Raw genomic sequence first — 20,743 nt, 5'->3', positions numbered from 1 at the left:
CAAACTTTCAATGGAGTTATTTTGTTTATGTCAGGCACTTTCCCAGGAGAGTTTATATACCCATACACTCAAACAAAAACAAAAACTTAAATTCTAACAGCTCTACGAAGGTAAGTGATTTGCCTGAAGTTGATAATCACGCTGATGGACTTGGGGTTTGGTAGAGGCAGCCCAGCTCCAGAACAGACACCATTAACCAGCCCCGTGTGGATTGGTGCGGGCGCAGCCGCACTGCCCTGCGTGAGAGGAAGAGAGAGTCAGCAGCCGAACACCACAGGCCAGCACCAGAGCTCAGCCACTCCCTGTGAACATTCTGCTTCTAAGCGATAAAAGCACTCGGACCCAATTAGACGAGCCAAAACCAAACCCAACCAAAAGACAGGATTTCTAGCTCCATTTGAAGCACCGTTTAGAGGGCCAGGAAAATGGCAAGCAGAGCACGTGCCTAAAGCTGCTTCCCGGCACCACCCGGGTTCCACCCCAGGTTCCATTTTGGGTGGGTCTGTGAGCCTTTGCTTCATGAGCTAGCCTTCAGATTTTAAGATGTCGAAAGTGGCCATTTAAGCTTTAGCGTTGGTGGCCATAGCGCTATGTGATAAAGGGTGTGCTGAAGTAGCTCTGATCATTAAACACGAAGCAGAGACCAGGGCAGTGGCATCTCTCCCCTTCCCATGCCCTTCCTCTCCCTCATCACACCTGATGTCCGCACAGCCTTCCAAGAAGAATAAATAAGCCTTCTACGAGGTTTAAGAGGCGATGTGGTCTGTGGCTGGCCAGCAAACCATGGCGACTGGTATTTGTGGTGTTAAAGCGTAGCCCCTGGCTGCCCGACCTCCCGGCATCGCTTTTGATGTGGAAACTGTTTCTCAGTTCTTCTGGTTCAGCCAAGCTCGATGTTCTTAAGAAACAAAAGCATGGAGAATTGTCTTCCTGAATTTGCTGGCTGATGCCTTTCTGAACAGTTTAACCAACCCACTTAACTCCAGTGCCTAGAGGAAAATAGTTCCATGATTTCTGGTGGTTTTCTTGCCTTTGGGAAGTTGTCTTAAGGATGGAGGGAAGGATGGATGGTTTCCAGAGTGTACTCTTCGGTTGGTCACAGGAAAGGTGGGTCTGTCATGTGAGCCTGCGATAGTTAGTGGCGTGTGGAGAGAGAATGGGTCCTTTTATGTTAGCGCTGTGATGCCTTAACTCAGTGCCATTTGCTTTGGTTGATTAGGAGAGAAAGAAAGGGTCCCTTGGGCTCCCGGAATAGTCATGGCTGAGAATTCCGTGAAACAGGTTGTCTGCTTGCTGATGTCAGTGTCCACAACCAGAATGCCTTTGTGGGGTGAGCCGCACCCCTCGTTTGAGAGGTGCTTCGAGGGCCGTGGGGTGGTGGAGGCGCCTGCCAGAGCCCCCACTGACAGGTCTGGCCGACTCTGCAGTGTGGGTTCTCCCGGGCACAGTGCTGGCAGGAGTCCGCGTAGCTCCCTCGGTTACGTCTCTGTCCGTCCTAATGGCTCCCGTGCTTTCTTCTCAGGAAGAGGAGGAGCAGGAGGAAGAGGACGATGATGAAGATGATGATGACACTGATGACCTAGATGAACTTGACACCGACCAGTTGCTGGAGGCAGAGCTGGAGGAGGACGACAACAATGAGAACACCGGGGAGGATGGGGACAACGACTTCTCCCCCTCGGACGAGGAGCTAGCCAACCTGCTGGAGGAGGGCGAGGACGGGGAGGACGAGGACTCCGATGCCGATGAGGAAGTGGAGCTCATCCTGGGTGACAGTAAGTATAGGGCCCACTTGGGGCCGAGCCTTGGTACCCAGGGCAAAGCCCTCTCTCCGGTGCACACCCAGCCCAGGGGGCAGCTGTCCCTGGGTTCTGGGCTCTGCTGATCCACCACCACTCGGGTTTCTTCAGAAAAAAACTAATGACGTCACTCGTCCCTTGTTCTCTCTCACCAGCCTGTGTAACCACACCAGAGCTCTGCTGCTTTAATGCGCAAGCAGTCATAGACAAACACGTAAATGAATGCTTATGGCTGTGTTCTAATAAAACTTATTTACAAAACCAAGTGGTAGGCTTGGAGTTTGTCAACCCTTTCCTTAGACTGAGAGGCCCCGCAGCATAGCCCTCCTCTGTGGGTTTGTCAGAAGCAGCACGGCCTAGGGTGCTGCTCCATCCATCTATGTATTTATTTATTTTTGTGCCAGTACTAGGGCTTGAACTCAGGGCCTAGGTGCTGACCTTTAGGTCTTCACTCAAGGCTAGCACTTTACCACTTGAGCCATAACTCCACTGCTAGCTTTTTGCGGGTTCATTGGAGATAAGAGTCTCATGGACTTTCCTGCCTGGGCTGGCTTTAAACCATGATTCTCAGTTCTCAGCCTGCTGAGTAGCTAGGATGACAGGTGTGAACCGCTGGCACCCAGCTCTTTTATTGTGTAATGTTTCTTAAGGTTGTGTCCTGTGTTCCGACTGTTCTGTCTCCCACTCCATCGCCTGCTAATGGGTGGTCTGGGGTCAGGAGCGCTTACCCCAGCTGGGTCTATAAGCAATTCTGTGTAGATGTGCAGTGCTGGGACCACTTACTCTTCCAAATATCGGAACACATGGTTCCTAACTTGTGTACGGTAGAATTAAGTTTTGATCATGAGACATACTTTCGGTGCTGCCATCAGATATTATTCTTCTGGAAAGAATAGTTCAGGTTTTAAAAAGTCCGTCTCTGAAAGGGGGAGTTGTGGAGCTAGCGGCGAGCACATGGCGTTAGCATGTCTTGCCTTCAGCTTGTGGATCAGCTCCGGCGGGGGGGGGGGGGGGGGGGCGCTCCCAGCTGGCCTCTCAGCCCCGCTCTCTAGTGCTGATGTCACAGACATGTGCCACCAGGCCCAGCTCCAGGCTTTCCACTCTTCATTAGATTATTGAGCCTCTCCAGTTGTAGTTAGCAAGATGGCCCCCTCCTTTTGCTGTTTGGAAAATTCCTTCTCTCAAAGCAAAGATGATCTGAGAAACTTGTGTCTGCCATTGGCTGGGGTGTGACTATGGTTTAATAGCAGACATTTCAGCCAGGAGGTGCAGATGTGGAGGTGGCATTTGCAAGGTGCCCAGGCCCCGTCTGCATTTGCCTGGGGCTCTGGGAGACACTCCCCCGCCCCAGCAGCTTTCAGCGGGGCAGCCAGACCACAGCAGGAGCAGCAGCTCTTAGCTTTTTTGATGTTCTGGAGTTCTTTGAAGGTATGGCAGAAGCCATAGAGAGAATATAGGAAATGTCACCAGTGGGTCTCCATCTTGCCTTTTTTGTTGGGGGGAGGGGGAGGTTGATGTTCTTACTGGGACTTGACCTCTTGGGGCCTGGGTATTGTCCTGTTTTTTTTTGTTTGTTTGTTTTTACCTCTACCATTTGAACCACACCTCCACTTCTGGGCTTTTTTTTTTTTTTTCTCAGCCATGGGGCTTGAACTCTGGGCCTGGGCGCTGTCCCTCAGCTCAGGCGAGTGTTCTACCACTTGAGCCACAGCACCACTTCCGATTTTCTGGTGGTTTATTGGAGATAAGAGTCTCACAGGCTTTCCTGCCTGGGCTGGTTTTGATCCTCAGATCTCAATCTCCTGAGTAGCTAGGATAACAGGTGTGAGCTATCAGCGCCCAGCTTCTTCTGGACTTTTGTTGGTTAATTGGAGTTTAAGTCTCAGGGATTTTCCTGCCAGGCTGACCTTGAACCACAATCCCCCAAATCTCAACCTCTTTGAGTAGCCAGGATTATAGGCACAAGCCACTGGCACTGCTCCTGCAAGGGTCCCAGATACAGGGGTGCAAAGGAAGAGGGAGAAGCACCTGATTCTGGGGTCTTTGTTTGCCTCTGCTTGCATTCCTTGCCTCCTGTCTTGCGTTCCTAACCCCTTCCACCTCACCCCCCCACACACACCCCTGACAACAAACGTAGCAAATTTAACACTGCAGGGGTGTTTTTGTTTTGGTTAGTCATGGGCTTGAACTCTGGTCCTGGGCGCTGTCCCTGTGCTCTTCAACTCAAAGCGAGCACTCTACCACTTGAGCCATAGTGCCACTTCTGGTTTTCTGGTAGTTAATTGGAGATAAGCATCTCAGGGATTTTCCTGCCTGGGCTGGCTTTTGAATCGGGATCCTCAGATCTCGGCCTCCTGAGTAGCTAGGATGGCAGGCGTGAGCCACCGGGTGCCCTGCTACGGGGGGGTGCTTTATCGTTCATCTGCTTTTGCTTCTCCATCCTTCCAGAATGGGAGGTCCCAAACAGTGTCTGGGATTGGGTCATTTCAGTGACCTCAATGAGGGAAAAAACGCGCAGGAAAGTGGAGAAAGGAGTCCCACGGCCGCCTAGCAGGTGGGGAGTGTGGGTGTGCAGGCCCAGAACCCGGAGCCAGCTTGAGTGCCGACGCCACCCTCGCTCCCTGCTGCGGCCGCCCTGCCTTATTTGTAGATCCACTCATTGTTCCTTCTCTGGTAGCTTGGCAAGCTCTGTTCTCTGGGAATTTGCTCTCCTCAGAGTCTGATTCAGAAATGACAGAATTGAGACTAGCATGATGTTTCTTGCCATGGTGTTGTCTTCTGAGGACTGGGGAAGGGAGTGGCCAAGAAGGTGAAATGCATGGCTTAGATTCAGCCTGCCTCGTTCACGGGCTTTGGGAGACAGGCATGGATGCTGCTAGAGGCCTGGGGCTGGGGGGCTTCAGCTCAGCCCCACCGCAGCCCGAGTGACTCAGGTAGAGGCTCCAGAGGGTGCTCGCCCGATCCCTTCCAGGCTTCCCAGATAGGAAGCAGAGCTTCTGAGATGTCCGGGTGCTGTGAAAGGTAAGCGAGCAACAGGTCCCAGGGTGACAGTTGTCAGCAACAGGTGCTTTTCTCCAGAGCTAGCTCCAGCTCCAAGGAGTTAATTGGTGTTATGTGTGTGTGTGTCTTTCTTTTTCTGGAAACTGGTAATTAACCGTGCTGAGGCGTGGGTATGTGTGAAAGCAGAGCTTCCCTGTCGCTCTAGTGTGTAAATCGTTCTCTCTTCTCTTACCTTGCAGCTGACAGCTCAGATAACTCTGATTTGGAAGATGACATCATCTTATCTCTGAATGAGTGAGGTGCTGTCCCCACTTGGAAGCGATTCTTGGCAGGCGAGAATGGAGGCAGATGAATTCCGAACACCTTCCCTTCCCTCTGTCCCAGGGCCGTTAAGGAACCGCACGTCCGGCATTCAGAGGACTACGGTTTAGTCTCACCGGAGTCTGAGGTCCTTCTAAAAATAACAACCACAAAAGACAACAGGGATTAGGCCCTATTCTACCCCCGCCCCCTTTTCCTGGGATGGACATACCTTCCCTTAAGGGAAAAAAAAAACAAACAGAAAAACCAAGCAAACATGTCTCTGGGGTTATTTCACAATATATTTTCTTTGTATAATGTTCTTTACTTAAAAGAACAAATAGTTTTTTATAAAACTTAAAAAAAAAAAAAACAAAAAAAACAAAAAAAAAAACCCCACAAAAAACCCAAACAAACCCCCAGGCATTTATAACCGAGGGTATGAACTTATATCCACAGTCTCCTGTCCCTACACTTCTAGAAAATGAAGTCTAAAGAACAATCTAGAGGCATTTTTACATACGTATTTAAATGAAAAGGAAAATCGTGGTTTCATAAATTGATGAGGATTAAGAATATTTTATTATAAATATAATATATGATTTTTTTTAAACCTATTTTGTTGCCTCATGCGCTGCCAGGTTCATTTACCTCTGTGCCAGAAGCGGAGGGAAAGATGCCGCTTGTTTGCCGAGTAAATGCCTAATCTCATTCCCGCCGTGGCTTGGGCAGCGTGGTCACTGTGGCTCTTGGTTTCGTGGGGTCGAGCGAACTTAGGATGCAAGTTCCCTCCCTCTTATTTTCCTTTGTGACTCAGTTTTCCAACATCTTTCCCCCCACCTCCCTTTCTCCCCAATGTGGAAATTACAAATCAAAGGCCTTTTTTCTTTCATGTAAAGTGTATTTATTTAAAAAAATACAAAATAAACAACAAGTCTGTCTTTGTTTATGGCCTTTCCCTGTTCTCTTTCATCAGAGTGAGGTGTCCCTTTCCTTGCAGCCCTAGCCATTCATACCGAAGACACTTCTAAAGGAAGCAGAGCAAGGTAGTGGTGGACGCCTGGTTTAGAAGCATTCCCATCCCCCCACCCCCGACCCCGACCCCAGGGAGGAAGGACCTTGGCTCAGTCCTCCTGAGCCTGGCCTGCAGTTCTGGGGGGAAAGGCCTGCTGGAAGAAGAAACAGAATAGTCTATGGTGCTTGGGGGGGGGGGAGGAGCCTTCCAGGCAGCGCCCCTGTGGACACATGTCACCCCCCGCCCCCCAGCACAGATCTGATGGATCTGTGGTGCTGCCAGAGCCCAGATCATTCCGGAGCAGGGAAGCTCCTGACCAGCTGGGGGCGCAGGAGGGACAGGAGTTCTTTTCCAGTCTTGGTGGTTGGAGTCTCTACCTTTTCACGCACCCTACCTCCTTTCCTTCCCACAATAAATAGAAGATGCTAGTCTCTCTCGCTCTCGCTTTTTTTTTTTTTTTGTCCAAATGACAGCTTCTTGGTTTCTGTTGTATAGGTATTACACAGCTAAAGAGGCTTTTCTCCCTTTACTGAGAGAAGAAGGGACACATTGCTTATGAAGTAAACAAGCAACACAGGACGCCTAAAACTCTCCAGGGGCAGGTAAAGTCTGTTGGGCCCAAAAGGACGCACACTTCATCATACACGCAGGGGGCGGGGAGGGGGGGTGCTACACCGATGCCACGGGCCACTGACACCAGCCAAGCACGGCCGAGGAGAGCAGCTACAGGCCAAGGAGCAGCAAGAGCACCGAGCTCCATGATGACAGCTGAGCCCAGGCTTCCTGCCTGGACTGCGGGGAGGGGGCTCCAGGGAGCACCCGCAGGTCTCAGACGGGTGTTTCTGGTTGACATGACAACACTTCTCTCAGGAAAGAGCCCTAGGAGACTATAGAGCAACACCTGCCGGCTTTCCTTACTCCACCTGCGCTCAAACCCAAGCCACTCGGGAGAAGACGGCACATGCCACCGAGGAAGGGAGGGAGCAGCTTCACCAACAATTCAGATGGAGCGGGTGAACCCGGCTTCTCCCTGGAGCCCCGGGGCTGGGAAGGCAGGAAGGAGCCACGCCATGGGGGGGTCTCTTTACCCAAACTTGGCTGTGACAGTCGGGGCCTGAGGCCCCTTCTTTGAAGAGGTGTGTGTGCGTAGGCACTGACTGGCGGGGGCGCCTCCTTTTCTTGGTGTGTGCTGAGGTGCAGCAGCCTCGCTCTGATGCGCAGATCTGCAGGGAACACTAATGCGCCGACACCACCACACAAGGCTCGCGCCTGCTGCTGGGGGTGCTGGCCCCCCCCGCGCCTGCGCCTCGCTATGCACGCGCCGTTCCTGTGTGCGCACAGCCGGGGGCCAGTGGACACTGGCGAGGCGCCGCCGCCTCCACTCCCAGCGCAAGGTTCACTTTCCCAGGGCCTGGAAGACGGCTTTTGCCCTGGCTCCAACAAGCACCGCCTGAACCTGCATTTATTTCCCGGCCGTTTGTGATGGTGCGTGCGTGCCGGCCTTCGGAATGACACCCACAGCCATGGCTTTCCTGCCTGCTCCCCGATCACCGTCTGCTCCGCCTGCCAAGGCGCCCAGGCCGCCTTCCCCCTCACCTCTCCCCAGCGGGGAGGCCGAGAACCTGCGCGACGCCAGGACTCGCACCAGCTTGCAAGCGCGTCCTCCGACCAGGCTTTACTGACAGCTCCCGCAGTCCAGTACAGACACGACAGCGGACGGCCGCCGCCGGGCAGGGTCCCCCCTCCTCCTCAAAGTCCCCGCGCCCCCTCCCGCCCCAGGGTCAGCCCGGGAAGTGTCCGGGCGCCGCGCTAGGCCGCGTCCCGCACGATCACGATCACCATGTGCTCCTCCTCCAGCTTGCCCAGCGTCCGCAGGGCGGCCTGCAGGTACTGCTGCGAGAAGTCGCAGGGCGGGAAGGCGTAGAGCATGCCCGTGCCGTCGCGGCCCTTGGAGCCGCCCACCGGCAGGCTGATGACGCCGGCCGCCTGCTTCTGCTTCAAGTAGGAGACGAGGTTGCGCAGCAGGCGGCGCTGCAGGCCGGGCTCCACGGCGGGCCCCGCGCCGGGCTCCGCGCCGGCCGCCGGCGCCTGCGTGGCCAGCAGCACCGCGTAGCCGTGCGGGCTGCCCTGGCGGATGCGGCGCGTCACCTCGTCCAGCTTGGGCTGGTCCAGCCGCAGGCGCTGCGCGATCTTGAGCTGCGTGAGCTTGCCGCCGGACGCGTGGTCGCGGAGCAGCGCGCCCAGCACGGCGGGGTCGCCCTCCAGCACGTGCATGCAGGTGGGGAAGCAGCTGTTCTTGAGCACCAGCAGCCCGCGCCAGCCCAGCGGCAGCGTCTGCGCGAACTCGCCCAGCGTGGCGGGCCTCCGCGCCTCGCGCCGCGGCTCCTCGGCCGCCTCCGCGGTCCGGTGGTTGCGCTCGGCCTCGCGCGCCTTCTTGCCGTCCGGGGCGGCGGCGGCGGCCGCGTCGCCGTGGTGGTGGTGGCCGCCGCGCTCGTCGGCCGCGTGCCGGCTGTTGCTCAGCGCGCCGCCGCCGCCGCCCGCGCCGTCCTTGGCGGCGTCGCCCGCGTGGTTCTCCCTGCGGCCGCGCTCGGGCGTGCGTTCGGCGCGCTCGCGCTCGGGCGGGCCCCCGCCCTTGGTCCTGCCGCGCTCCTCGTAGGGGGAGTGGGCGGCCCGCGCGCGCTCGCCCGACAGGCTGCGGCGCTTGCGCCGCTCCTCCCAGGGCTTGGGCGGCGCGCGCTCGCCGTCGGCGCCCCAGCGCTCCCCGCTGCGGCTGCGCGCCGAGCGCCCGTAGCCCTCCAGGCTGGTCCTGCGGTCCGAGCCCTTGCCCAGGCCCGGCCAGTCGCCCTCCAGGAAGGTCCGGTCCCGGTCCGAGTAGAGCAGGTGCGGCGGGGTCCGGTCGCGCACGCGCAGGTCGGCGTCCAGGCCGCGGTGGCGCGCGTAGCCGTCGGCCAGCAGCTCGTAGTGCACGGGCAGCGGCGCGGGCGCGTACTGCGGCGGGTAGCGCGTCTCCTCCGCCTTGGCGAAGTCCACGCGCAGCCGGCGGTCGGGCCCGCCGAGCGGGAAGCCCCGCATCTTGGCGCAGGCCGCCTGGGCCGCGTCCAGGCTCTCGTACTGGATGTAGGCGAAGCTGTCGCCCTTGACGTGGTCGATGGTGCGGATGCTGCCGAAGCGGTCGAACTCGCGGGCCAGCGCGGCCAGGGAGGTGTTGGGCCCCAGGCCGCCCACCCAGAGGCGGGTGGTGGGGTTGGCCTTGCCGTAGCCGATCTTGATGGGGTTCCTGCCGATCACCCGGCCGGACATGGCCACCTTGGCGCGGTGGGCCATGTCCAGGTTCTGGAACTTGAGGAAGGCGTAGGCGCCGCCCTGGCCGCGCGCCGGCCTCTTGATCACCACCTCCTCGATGATGCCGTACTTCTCGAAGGCGCGCCGCAGCTCCACCTCCGACACGCTGTGGTCCAGGTTCCCGATGAAGAGGTTGCGCGTGGCGCGCTGGTCGTCCTCGGGCATCAGGTCCTCCTCGCACACGGCCGGGTAGCCGTAGGGGCGGCCGCGCTCGTCGTACAGCCCGTAGTAGTCGAGGGCGCGCTCGCGGGACAGGCCGGCGGCGGCGGCGGCGGCCGCGGCGTCCAGGGCGAAGGCGGCGGCGGCGGCGGCGGCGGCGGCGTGGCGCGCGCGGGGCTCGCGCAGGGGCGGCGCGGCCACGGGCGACAGCGAGCGCTGCTTGTAGGCGTAGCCGCCGCCGCCGCCGCCGCCGTGCAGCGGCAGGTAGCCCAGCGGGTCGGCGGGCGCGGGCGGCCCGGGGGGCGGCGTGGAGGCGGCGGCGGCGCTGCTGCTGCTCCCGCTCCGCCGGCCCCCGCCGCCGCCGCCGCCGCCGCCGCGCAGGTACACCGGCTCCACCTTGAGCGGCCGGTCGTAGAGCAGCAGCTGGCGGGCCAGCGCGTGCTGCCGCGCCTCGCGCGCGTCCTGCGGGTGCCGGAAGTTCACGTAGGCCACGCGGCCCAGCTCGGGCGTGTGCGACAGGCGCAGGCTGATCTCGCCGAAGCGCTTGAACTGGTGGAAGAGCCGGTCCTCCAGGTGCTCGGCGGGCAGCGCGGGGCTCAGGCTGCTGATGAGCAGCGTCTTGTACTCGGGCGCGCCGGCCGAGCCGGGGCCCGCGGGCTCGGCGCCCGGCGGCGGCGGCGGCGGGGGCGGCGGCGGCGGCGGCGGCAGCGGCGACGCGCGGGGCGACGCGCCCGGGTCCCCCGAGGCCTTGCCGGCCCGGCCCCCGCCGCCGCCCGAGCCCGAGCCCGAGGAGCGCCCGCTGCCCGCGCGGTGGTTCGCGTCCCCCGCGCCGCGGCCGTCCCGGTGCCCGCCGCCGCCGCCGCCGCCGCCGCCGCTGCCGCGGGGCTTGTCACGGGCCCGGGCCGCCGCCGGGTGCTTGGCGCCGCCGCCGGAGGCCTTGTGCGCCGCCCGCCGCCCGCCCGCCTCCGCCTCCCGCTCGCGCTCCCGCGGCCGCTTGGCGGACGAGGACGAGCTGCGCCCGCCCGGGCTCGACTCGCGTTCGCTCTGCCGCTTCATGGCGCCGGCGGGGCGGGCGGGCGGGCGGCCCGCGGGCCCCTCACAGCGGCGGCGCTGACGGCCCAGGAGGCAGCGCCCCCGGCGCCGCCATCTTGGACAAAAGGGCTCGGCGCGGCGGCGGCGGCGGGGCGGGGCGGGGGCGGCGCCGAGGGGCGCGGCGTTGCGTGGTTTGCCTGCGCCGGGCTGTGCGTCACGTGACCGCGGCGGGGCGGGGCAGCCGTCGCCTCCGGAACACCTCATCCGGCTGCGCGGGCCTGCGTCACGTGACCCCCCCGCGGCGCGCGCCGGGCCGCGCACTCTGGCGCCACCGCGTGGTCAGCGTGCGGCACTGCGCAGCAGCAGCCGCGGACTCTGGCGCCATCGCGTGGTCAGCGTGCGGCACTGCGCGCAGCAACAGCCGCGGACTCGGGCGCCACCGCGTGGTCAGCCTGCGGCACTGCGCGCAGCAGCCGGCGCTGGCGGCCAGGAGTGGGTTCTGTGCGGAACCCCAGCCGGCGGGGCTGACCTCTATGCTCCTGGGGCCGGCGCTGAACGGAGCAGCGACTTAGTAGCCAGTAAGTGCAGAGGTTCCAACTCGACCTCCCACACCTGCCACCGAGCGGCGTCCAAACTGGGACTCGCAGGCCTCAGCACTGCGCACAGACGCCCCGGCCCCGTCCGCTTCCTGCACGTCCCTTGCATCCAGGGTCACCAGTTCCTGTCCCAGAAGGGTCACGCGCCTGGTCGGATCCAGCCACAGCAAATACAGACCGCACACCTGTCGCTTAGGAGAGACGGACTCCTTGGTGTCCAGCCAGAGCAGGCACAAAGCAGGGCCCGTGGCAAAGTTACCACTTCTTGCCACACTGACTGCTCGCTGGCCTGTCCTCCTCCAGAGGCCAGGTGAAGCCTATTGGGTGTTTTTCAATCAGACAAGATGTACCTGGCCCAACTTCAGAGAACTTGTAGGATGGGGAGTGCACCCAACTTTTTCCTCTTCCCACACATAAGCAGCAGTTGCGTAGACGCAGAAATGGTCTTGGAGGAAGATAGCCGAGCTCCATGGCAGGTCCTAATGGCCATTACAAAGTGAACTGAGGAACTACACAACTGAAGCGATCTGAGGGAAGGCCAGCTCTTTAGAAAGCAAGATTAACTCTTAATCCCTCCTAGTCTGTGGGCAGGTGCCTCCACTGAGCTGCAGCCCACACTTACCACCAAGTAGAGTAGCTAAAAACCATGGGCTGGGAGGTTGGCTCAGTGGTAGAGCGCTTGCCTTGCATGCCTGAGGTCCTGGGTTCGATTCCTCAGCACCACATAAGCAAAAGGAAAAAAGCCACAAGTGGCGCTGTGGCTCAAGTGGTAGAGTACTAGCTACCACTAGCCTTGAGCTGAAGAGCGACAGTGCCTAGGCCCAGAGTTCAGGCCCCCACGACCAGGCTCCCCCCACCCCAATAAAAAAAGTCCAAGTAGGTTCTGGAGGCTTGATATGTGCCCCAGACCCAGGCAAATGCCGATGAGCAGGTAGGTCCAGGCATATCTATAGCAATGTTAACACTAAGCACACTCCAGCTGCCTTCGGTCTGGGTGCACTCAGCTGAACCGGGAACTTCCAGGCCCTCATCCTGGATCATGGTGTCAAGCCCAACCCCTCCCCAGGCCTTGAGCCTATGTCCTGGCCCTGGCATTAGCACTGCTGGGCTGTGGGGCAAATGAGTAAGCTTCCTCGGCTGCAGGAGCTGTGTGAGCACTCACGGTTAACTCTCCAAGGACAGCTAGAATTTTTTTTCCCCCTTTAATAAAAAAATCCCACACACGTTTTTTGAAGTCCAAGAGCAACCAGCAACAGAGGAAGTGACCCCTCAAGGTGACTCCGTCGAGTCAGCATGATCAGGAACACTCTAGGCTTCACATCTGTATTGTCAGGAGCCCGCTTAAAAAATAAATTACAAAAAGGCTTTTTTTTTGGGGGGGGCGGGGGGGAGCCAGCTGTTTTCCCCCTCAGGTGCAGCAGAGATTGGGTTGACTACAAATCAGTCCGAGCGCTGGCTGCCTTGGGGGCATATTTAGGCATCAGTTCGTTTATCTTCCGGATGTAGTCAGACTTTTCCGCACAGCCTTTGCACATCTCCCCCCAGTCATCCAGAATCTTCTTCAGCTCTTTCACCCGGAGTTTCTTCAGGTCCACGGTGCTCAGGTCAATCTGCTTGTCTGCAGGGAGAGTGGGAAATGAAGAGTGGTGGCAGCTTCCCGTGGAGCTAAGATGTCACTCCTAAGGGCCAAACCCTTCCTTAAAACCACCAACTCTACTGGCTGTGGGGTCAGTGCCCTTTATGACAGCGCCCACCGCAGGGCGTGTAGCACAGAGCCGCCCCCCGGTGCCCCCCCCCCAGCCATTCTTCACAGGAGGACCAAACATAAGCTCAGAGTAACGTGGAGTCAGTTAACCTGTGCCAGGAACACTCTTAGAAGAATAGCAAGAATCCTTGACACAAGTGGGAAAACACAGGGCCTTGGACATTTCAGTCACCACAAAAACAATGGCCTTAGACTTTGCCTATGTTTGTCCAGCCAGAGATGGGCTCAGTCACCCAGCTGTGGTGGCCTGGTCCCTCTTGGGCTAAACATGTTTGGGTCTTTGGAGGTACAGCACCGACAAGCTTGAAAAACTCAAGTCTGATTATATTGCTTCTCTGCTCAAAAACTTTTAATGCAGCCTGGCACCGATGACTCACACCTGTCATCCTAGCTACTCAGGAGGTTGGGATCATGGTTCAAAGCCAGCCCTGGCAGGAAAGGCCATGAGACTCTTATCTCTAATAAACCACTGGAAAACCGGAAGTGGTGCTATGGCTCAAGTGGTAGAATGCTCTCCTTGAGCGGAAGAGCTGAGGGACAGCGCCCAGGCCCAGAGTTCAAGCCCCATGAACAGACAAAAACAAAAAACAAAACTTCGAAAGCTCCTCAGCTTCATTCAGATCAAATTTAAAGTTCTCATCAACTTGTAAGGAGCTCTGGGGCCTGACCACATTCCTGTCAGCTGCAGGTGCTTCACTAGCCGCCTGCAGTGTGCTGGCACATACCTTCCCAGTGGCGCTTCAACGCCAAGTTCCCCGGCATCCCCTCACTCTGAGTACCACCTATCGCACCCCACAACACACTCACAATGGCCGTTACCACCTTCTTCCACCTAGAGAGCAAGCTCCGACCAGACATGTTTGTTGACCTCAGACTCACCATACTTCAGCTCGCAGATCTGGCTGTCCTTCTTCTTCAGCTTCTCACAGATCTTCTCCACAGGGATGTGGGCGGCCAGGGGCTTTGACACCTCGTTGATGATCTTGGTGGCTGCATCATCTGTGGCCCCAATGTAGTAGCACTGCAGCAAGAACGGACAATAGCTTTTTCTAAAGTCATCTTAGCTGGGCACCAGTGACTCGTGCTTATAATCCTCGCTACTCAGGAGGCTGAGAACTGAGGATCATGGTTCAATGCTGGTCTGACCAGGCTCTCATCTCCAATTAGCCACCAATAAATAAGTAAATAAATAAATCAGAATTGGAACTGTGGCCTAAGTGGCAGAGTGCTAATTTTGAGCAAAAAGCTCAGGGACAGCCAGGCGCCGGTGGCTCACGTCGGTAATCCTAGCTACCCCAGGAGGCTGAGATCTGAGGATCATGGTTCAAAGCCAGCCAGGGCAGGAAACTCCTTGAGACTCTTATCTCCAATAAACCGCTAGAAAACCGGAGGTGGTGCTGTGGCTCAAGCAGTAGAGCGCAAGGACAGTGAGCACCCAAGCCCAGAGTTCAAGCCCCACAACCGACAAAAAAATAAGCTCAGGGACAGTGACCAGACCCTGAGTTCAAACTCCAGGACTGGCATATGCATGCCACGCATCTCAGACAGGCGCCTGCAGCTCACCTGTAATCCGAGTTACTAACAATGCTGAGATCTAATGACTGAAGTCAGCTGGGGCAGAAAAAATTCAAGACAAATCAACCAGCACAAAGCTGGAAGTAGAGGCGTGTCTCAAATGGCATAGAGTGCCTACCAGTGAAAAAGCTGAGCTAGCCGGGCACCAGTGGCTCACGCCTGTCATCCTAGCTACTCAAGAGGCTGAGATCTGAGGATCTCGGTTCAAAGCCAGCCCGGGCAGGAAAGTCCGAGAGACTCTTATCTCCAACAAACCACTCAGAAAACCATTTAGTGGGGCAGAGGCTCAAATGGTACAGCACTAGCCTTGAGCTGAAGAGTTGAGGGACAGCGCCCAGGCCCAGAGTTCAAGCCTCATGGCCATAAAAAAAAAAAAAAAAGCTGAGCTAGAGGCTCTGAGTTTAAGCCTCCTTCCCTCCCCTGCAAAAAGTCAAAACATCTCTCTCTCTCTTTTTTTGAGCCTTGGCACAGACTGGCAGTCAGATCCAGTCAGTGTAAATCTGAGGCCCTCACACACCAAGCTCTCTCTGGTACCTGAGTAGTCACACTCCCTGCCTCTTCTGCCCAGGTGGTTATGTGAGGATTCCCTTACTCCCACTTCAATGACCTTTCTTTAACTGACCCCCTTCTGACACGGTCTACCCACTGAACGATCTAGGGCTCTCTTCTTCCTGGGGCTAGATGTCTGTCTGTCATTTTTCTCTTCTGATCTTCCAAGCATTCAACTCACAATAGGCGCGTAATAACTACCAAACAGAACTATCACCATGCAGAGTACCTGATGCAGGGCCTCAGAACCAGACCTACGGCCCCATCGTGGAGAGCAGACAGGTGCCAGGGGTCAGCTGGGGTCACTAGTTACTCACCAACCGATTCTCTTTGCCTCTTGCTTCCCGGCAAAACTTTGTAAGTTCTTTTTCAATAGTAGCTGGTGAGAATGTGACATCTCTGTCTTTGAGGTCCTGGTAAAATCTTCCCAGATATGAAATACAGACTGGAAAAACAAAGAGAGAAAAGGAATTGGAGGAGCTCAACAGTAACCAGATAGGCACTCTCGACCCTTAAAACCGTAGCCATTTGGGCTACAGAATTAGTGGCTTTTCCAATCACCGCAGGTGCCCACGGATGTCCAAATTCGGCTCCGGGATCCCTCATCAGGGGATGTGTCTGTGTGGGGGGGGTAGGGGGGAGGAAGGGGAAATCACCCCATGATCCACCCCCCCCCCAACATCCTGTTCCACTTGGGCTTAAAAACCCCAAACGAGACCGTGTCCTTGAGCCAGGGACTCACAGTGACCTCGCAAACCGACCCGAGTCTGAGAACGCTCACAATGCTGCTCACCTGCGCTTACAAACTGCGAGCCCCCCCCCCCCCGCCTCCAAGGCCGTCCGGGCCCGGGGGGGCCCGGGATGAGGTGCGTGTCAGGCCAAGCCGCCTCTCAGCACGACCCCCCCCCCCCCGCCATCGAAGCAATGTTATTCTGGGCCCTCCCACCGGCGGCCCCCGGGCCCCCTTCTGGCCCGGTCTGGTTTCGTGGGGTGAAGGCCGCCGTCGGGCCGGCCTTCGAGAGCGGACCCGCGCCCGCGCCCCCCGCACCTTCGCAGTCGCCGGGCCTCAGCGACCGGCCGCCCGGCAGCACGCTCAGAGCCAGCGCTACCGCCAGCCCGTGCGTGGCCCACATCCTCCTCCTCCGCCGCCGCCGCCGCCAAACACCGACTGAACCGCACCCGCCGCGCCGCGCCGCGTCCGGGACCCAGGCTGCACGCCAGGGCTCCCCATTGGTGGAGGACCTCTGAGCCCGCCCACATACCGCCGCCTCATTGGTCTATATGCGCCGGAGTGCAGACCTACCGCTCCACGCTGCCCTTCCCCATTGGCTGGCGGCGTGACGGCCCTCGACAGTTGTCGGCCGCTGATTGAACCGGGACGGCCGGCCGGAAGCGGCGGAACCGCCATCTTGGATAGGGGCAGGTGTCGGCTGCTCCGGCTCAGGTGGTGGCCGTCCTTCCGGCACGTGCCGAGTCGTCCAGCGTCCCCGCCCCCAGCCTGGGGCCCGGACACCCTCCGCCGTGACCCCCGGCTTCCGGCGCAGGCCAGGAGCTCTGGGTCTCGTGTGACGCCGGGCACGGGGAGTAGCGGCTGGCGGGCAAAGCTCGTGGGGATTCTTCTGCCTCCTTGTTTTGAAAGGCCACGTGGCGAGGGGGCCAATCCCTGGCCGCCAGCAGTCACGTGGTCAGGGGTCGAGGGCGGGGCTGTCGGCCGGCGGACCGCCCCCCCCCGCGCATGCGCGCCGCAGCGCTCGCCAGCGCAGGAAGGGCGTCGAGCCCCCGGTGCCCCCGGCGCCCGTCCCCGGCGCTCCCGGCCGCCCCCCCCCCCCCCCCCCGCCTCCCGAGCGGAGCGGGTCCCGTCCACGGGCCGGAGCCAGAGAGGGAAAGGCACTGCGCCGCCCCACTCACGAATCAGTGTTCGGGTATCAGGTATGATCTTTAATTCACATCACAGCATCCAGGGAGCGGGGAGCAGAGTCCAGGGGCAGATATTTACATCTAAAATTCACATCACTGGCTGGAGTTCGAACATGCTACCACAATATATACAGCAGAGAATCTCTCGGGACATTGGTACAAAGGGTTTTTGTTTAACTTTTCTGGCACAGGTAAATTAAACCACTTTTTCTTCAGACATGAATACACAAAGGAAGTGGTTAGTCTTCTTGTTTAAATAAGCACAGAATGCCAGAGGTTAAAAACACATTTATAGGGCTGATTACCAATTGGACATCACACTCTATACATTTTTTGCTCAAATTCCTGTACAAATACACAGCATTCAAATAGGTATTTACAAATAAGCTTGAAAGAATGAAAATCAGTATTTCACAATCTTTTCAAAGGATTCTTATCTCCGGCCTCCTATTTTCCCTCCAACTGGCTGATTCTCCAACAAAAGGGTATCAGAAGGTGTCCATTTCATCCAGTTAGGGAAAATGGGGAGGAAAAAACACAAGTTTGTTTCACCTTGGAAAAACAAGGCCAAGGAATCTACACTCCTCTCTTACTCTTGGGCCACCAACGCAGAGCAAGGTAAGGTGTCTTCCATGTAACTGCCTGATCTGGGGACGTGAGGGTCAGAAGTGCCTGAAAAAATCTAAAGCTGTCCTATCTAAGAATCAAATGCAAAGCTAACCCCTGACCCTCTGACCTATGTGAACCCCAGATGGTCCCTAGACACAAGACTGCAAGTGAATCTAGGCTGAGGAACAGGTCTGCCCTTCGAGCTTGGAGCTGCCTTGACTGTCCACTCCTGAGTAGCCCCTGTCCCACGCAGCGTGGAGTAATCCTGATTGGATGAGAAAAGCCCCCCCGCTGGTCATAACCCCCAGACAGACACCTCCGTCCTTCCCCATAGGTTACTTGCTGGCATTGCTGTAAAACAAGTCGGCATTTGCTTACAAGAGCAAAACACCTTGATGGATGGCCTTTTCTGTTTGGAAAGGGGTTGTGGGGAAGGGATGAAGGATTAGGGTCCAGGGCCTGGCCATAGAGGCCAAAGGAACTGGCAGCAACACACCTGTGCAATAAGAAGGCAATCATGACCGTCAGTAGTAATGTGAACTCAAGCAAATGAAAGAAGAAATTTGTCTTAAAGACAGCTTTTTTTTTTTTTAAGTAACTTAGAAGCACCCTGGTAAAATAGTACTATACCCACCCCACCCTGTCCCCCCCCCCCCAAATAATACACCAAGAGGAAAAATCAGTGCCCTGACCTGAAAGAGTTTCCTATAAAGACAACACTGCACCCTGCCCAACAGACTGGGGAGGCTGGAGAAACTATCATCCTGCCCGCCCCAAACGAACCCTGAGTGGTGGTCCCCATGGGCCTAGTGCGGGGTGCTGTTACTTGGCTACTTGGAAGATGACAATTCTGTTTGGCTACTTCCAAAGGGAGAAGTTTCCTCCCACCCCTTTTACCCAAGAGTTTACTGCATGTGACCCACGCACGTCCTCAGGGCCTGGAAGCCTGGCTGGGCAGCCAACCCCATGGCTCAGAGGTAGTGCTGAAAATCCCTGATTCAGGAGCTCATGGCAGGCGTTCTAGCCACCTGGGAAAGCTTAGTAGAGCTTTCTGGCCCCTGCCACACACAAGCCTCACTCTTACACCATCTCTCTCTAGCACATGAGAAGGGGCCTAGCCTCTAGGAGCGAGAGCCCTTCTGGCTCTGCTCCTCCAGGGCTCCAAGCCTCGGCGGGTGGGAGACGACCCTGCAGATCCATTCACCGGGTAGGCTTCTGGAGGTGTTCTGATTGGAAGGGAACAACCAGTCAAATACAAATGATGAGACAAGTCCAAGGTGGAACAGGAGACGAGGCTGGCCCATGGAAGCCTGGCAGTGTGCCCTGGGCATGCAGTTAGGCTAGTCACGTGCCTGAGTTGGCAGGTTGGCCTGACCAGCCCCTCAGTTGCACGCTCCTGGATGGAAGAGTGGGCAGGCGGACAAGCATTTGTGCAAAAACAGCTTGTGGCCCCTTTGTGTCCACCTGTGACCTGTAGCCCATGTGGTCCTCGCAATCCCTGAATGCAACCATGAACTTTCCTGTCCACACAGCAAAGGAAGAGGTCCCTAGTGCAATTTCCATTCTTCTGTGCATCTCAGCCCTGGAGGGAGAGCCTGCGCTCCTGCTCCCGGGCCCTGCAATGCTGTAAAGCAATTCATCTGTGCAATATCTCTGTTTAGCTCCACGGAGTCTGGAACTGCAGGAGGAAGAAAGCATCTACTGCATAAAGGAAAAGAAAGGAAAATTCATAGAAATGGAAAGCGGGGGAAGAAAAAAAAGAAAGAAAGAAAAAGAAAAAGATACCACAACCCTTCATGCTGCTGTGGCCTCTGAACATGGCAGCCCGTGAGTTCACGGCAGTAGAACAGACTCGAGGCGTTTTCTCTCCTGAGTGCCAAGCCTCGCCAGCTCCCTGGGAGGGATTTGCTTTCCGGACCTGGAGTGCTGGGTCAGCTGCTCACAGAAGGTGGCAGCTGCCTCCTAGCCCTTCACTGCTCCCCCCGGCCGTGCTCCCAGGCCATGCGGGCCTGCTCCTCCTTGGTGCTCCCAGGAGGCAGTGAGGCCTTGCGATGCAGGCCTCGCGGCCTCTCGGTCTCTTCACGCAGCAGCATGCCTTCGTCATGCTCCAGGGCTGGCAAGCGGGGGTGATAGGGCTTGGGTGGCAGCGCAGGCGGGTCCATGGGGTCCTGAGGGATGACGCACCCCGGGGCTGAGTGGCTTCTGCATGGTTGGACCTTGATGGAGTCCAGGACAGCCGACTCGGAGAGGCTGTAGTGGACAGGGAGGTAGGGTGGCTCAAGGTCTTCATCGCCATTCCAGGCCTGGCTTGGCATGGAGTCCATGGTGTCGGTTCGAGGTGGGGCCTCGGAGGAGTGCCCAAAGTTACTCTCACTCAAGGATGACACACCACTGCTGGCACTGCCAGACAGTGTAGAGTTGCTGCCATCCAGGCCTGATTGAGGGCTTGTGGGGGAGGCTGGGATGGGATGGAGAGGTGACTGTGCGAAGGAAAGGGTGGGCACGTTAGAATCCCTCTCTAGACAGGCTGACTGGCCAGCCACGTGGAGATAAGAGTCTACGTTACAGTGTTTACAATGTAAACTTTAACCTCATCAACTATCAGTTTATTTCTTCAGCAACCCTTGTCCCACCCAAGCAAACCAAGAAGCCCCAGAATCCTTGCACTTCTTTGCCCTGGCTGGGTGCACCCTGGGGCCAAGTTCTAGGCTGTCTGCGGTTTCAGTTATTGACAGAAGGCTGAGTTATCAGGCTAGTTGGGGAGGGCAGAGAAGACCCTGGAGTCATGGTTCTGTTACTAAATAGTGTCTCTCCCCCCCCCCACGGCCTCCCAGTCCTAGGGCTTGAACTCAGGGTCTGGGCACTGTCCCTGAGCTTCTTTTGCTCAAAGCTAGCACTCTTGAGCCATAGCGCCACTTCTGGCTTTTTCTGTGTATGTGGTATTTAGGAATACAATCCAGGGCTTTGTGCATGCTAGGCAAGCACTCTACCACTAGCCACATTCCCAGCCCTATTACTAAATTCTTTGACCCAGTCTTCTCATTTGCAGAAAGATTTTTTTTTTTTGGGGGGGGGGTCCAGTCGT

General features: G+C 57.6%; 4 protein-coding genes across 13 annotated transcripts in view; 1 reads left to right on the top strand and 3 right to left on the bottom strand.

Annotated features, from left to right (window-relative positions):
- The window catches only part of LOC138815944 (DDB1- and CUL4-associated factor 1-like), a 58,634-nt gene extending 52,588 nt beyond the window's left edge, over positions 1–6,046 (top strand). For all 4 annotated transcript variants that reach the window (XM_070005349.1, XM_070005348.1, XM_070005347.1 and 1 more), the window contains exons 23-24: positions 1,523–1,775; positions 5,039–6,046. In XM_070005349.1, coding sequence (XP_069861450.1) covers positions 1,523–1,775; positions 5,039–5,097 — 312 coding nt within the window. In that variant the 3' untranslated portion in view covers positions 5,098–6,046. The remainder of the gene's footprint in view (positions 1–1,522; positions 1,776–5,038) is intronic.
- A 1,728-nt stretch (positions 6,047–7,774) lies between these two features.
- On the bottom strand, positions 7,775–10,895 carry LOC138815946 (putative RNA-binding protein 15B). The gene has a single exon (XM_070005350.1). It carries the CDS (start codon positions 10,669–10,671, stop codon positions 7,924–7,926), a length of 2,748 nt encoding a protein of 915 aa, XP_069861451.1. The 5' UTR covers positions 10,672–10,895; the 3' UTR covers positions 7,775–7,923.
- Positions 10,896–12,552: 1,657 nt separating this feature from the next.
- Positions 12,553–16,312, bottom strand: LOC138815947 (mesencephalic astrocyte-derived neurotrophic factor). Its single transcript, XM_070005351.1, has 4 exons — positions 16,181–16,312; positions 15,450–15,577; positions 13,888–14,029; positions 12,553–12,861 (listed from the first exon to the last, which is right to left on the bottom strand). The coding sequence occupies exons 1-4, from the start codon at positions 16,263–16,265 to the stop codon at positions 12,677–12,679; spliced, it is 540 nt and encodes a 179-aa protein (XP_069861452.1). The 5' UTR covers positions 16,266–16,312; the 3' UTR covers positions 12,553–12,676.
- Positions 16,313–18,317: 2,005 nt separating this feature from the next.
- The window catches only part of LOC138815943 (dedicator of cytokinesis protein 3), a 192,816-nt gene continuing 190,390 nt past the window's right edge, over positions 18,318–20,743 (bottom strand). For all 7 annotated transcript variants that reach the window (XM_070005342.1, XM_070005339.1, XM_070005345.1 and 4 more), the window contains one exon: positions 18,318–20,138. In XM_070005342.1, coding sequence (XP_069861443.1) covers positions 19,629–20,138 — 510 coding nt within the window. In that variant the 3' untranslated portion in view covers positions 18,318–19,628. The remainder of the gene's footprint in view (positions 20,139–20,743) is intronic.

The sequence above is a fragment of the Dipodomys merriami genome, unplaced genomic scaffold (assembly GCF_024711535.1).
Source record: "Dipodomys merriami isolate MVZ:Mamm:240054 unplaced genomic scaffold, mDipMer1.0.p SCAF_68, whole genome shotgun sequence".
NCBI lineage: Eukaryota > Metazoa > Chordata > Mammalia > Rodentia > Heteromyidae > Dipodomys > Dipodomys merriami.
This window is presented reverse-complemented; position numbering and strand designations above follow the sequence as displayed.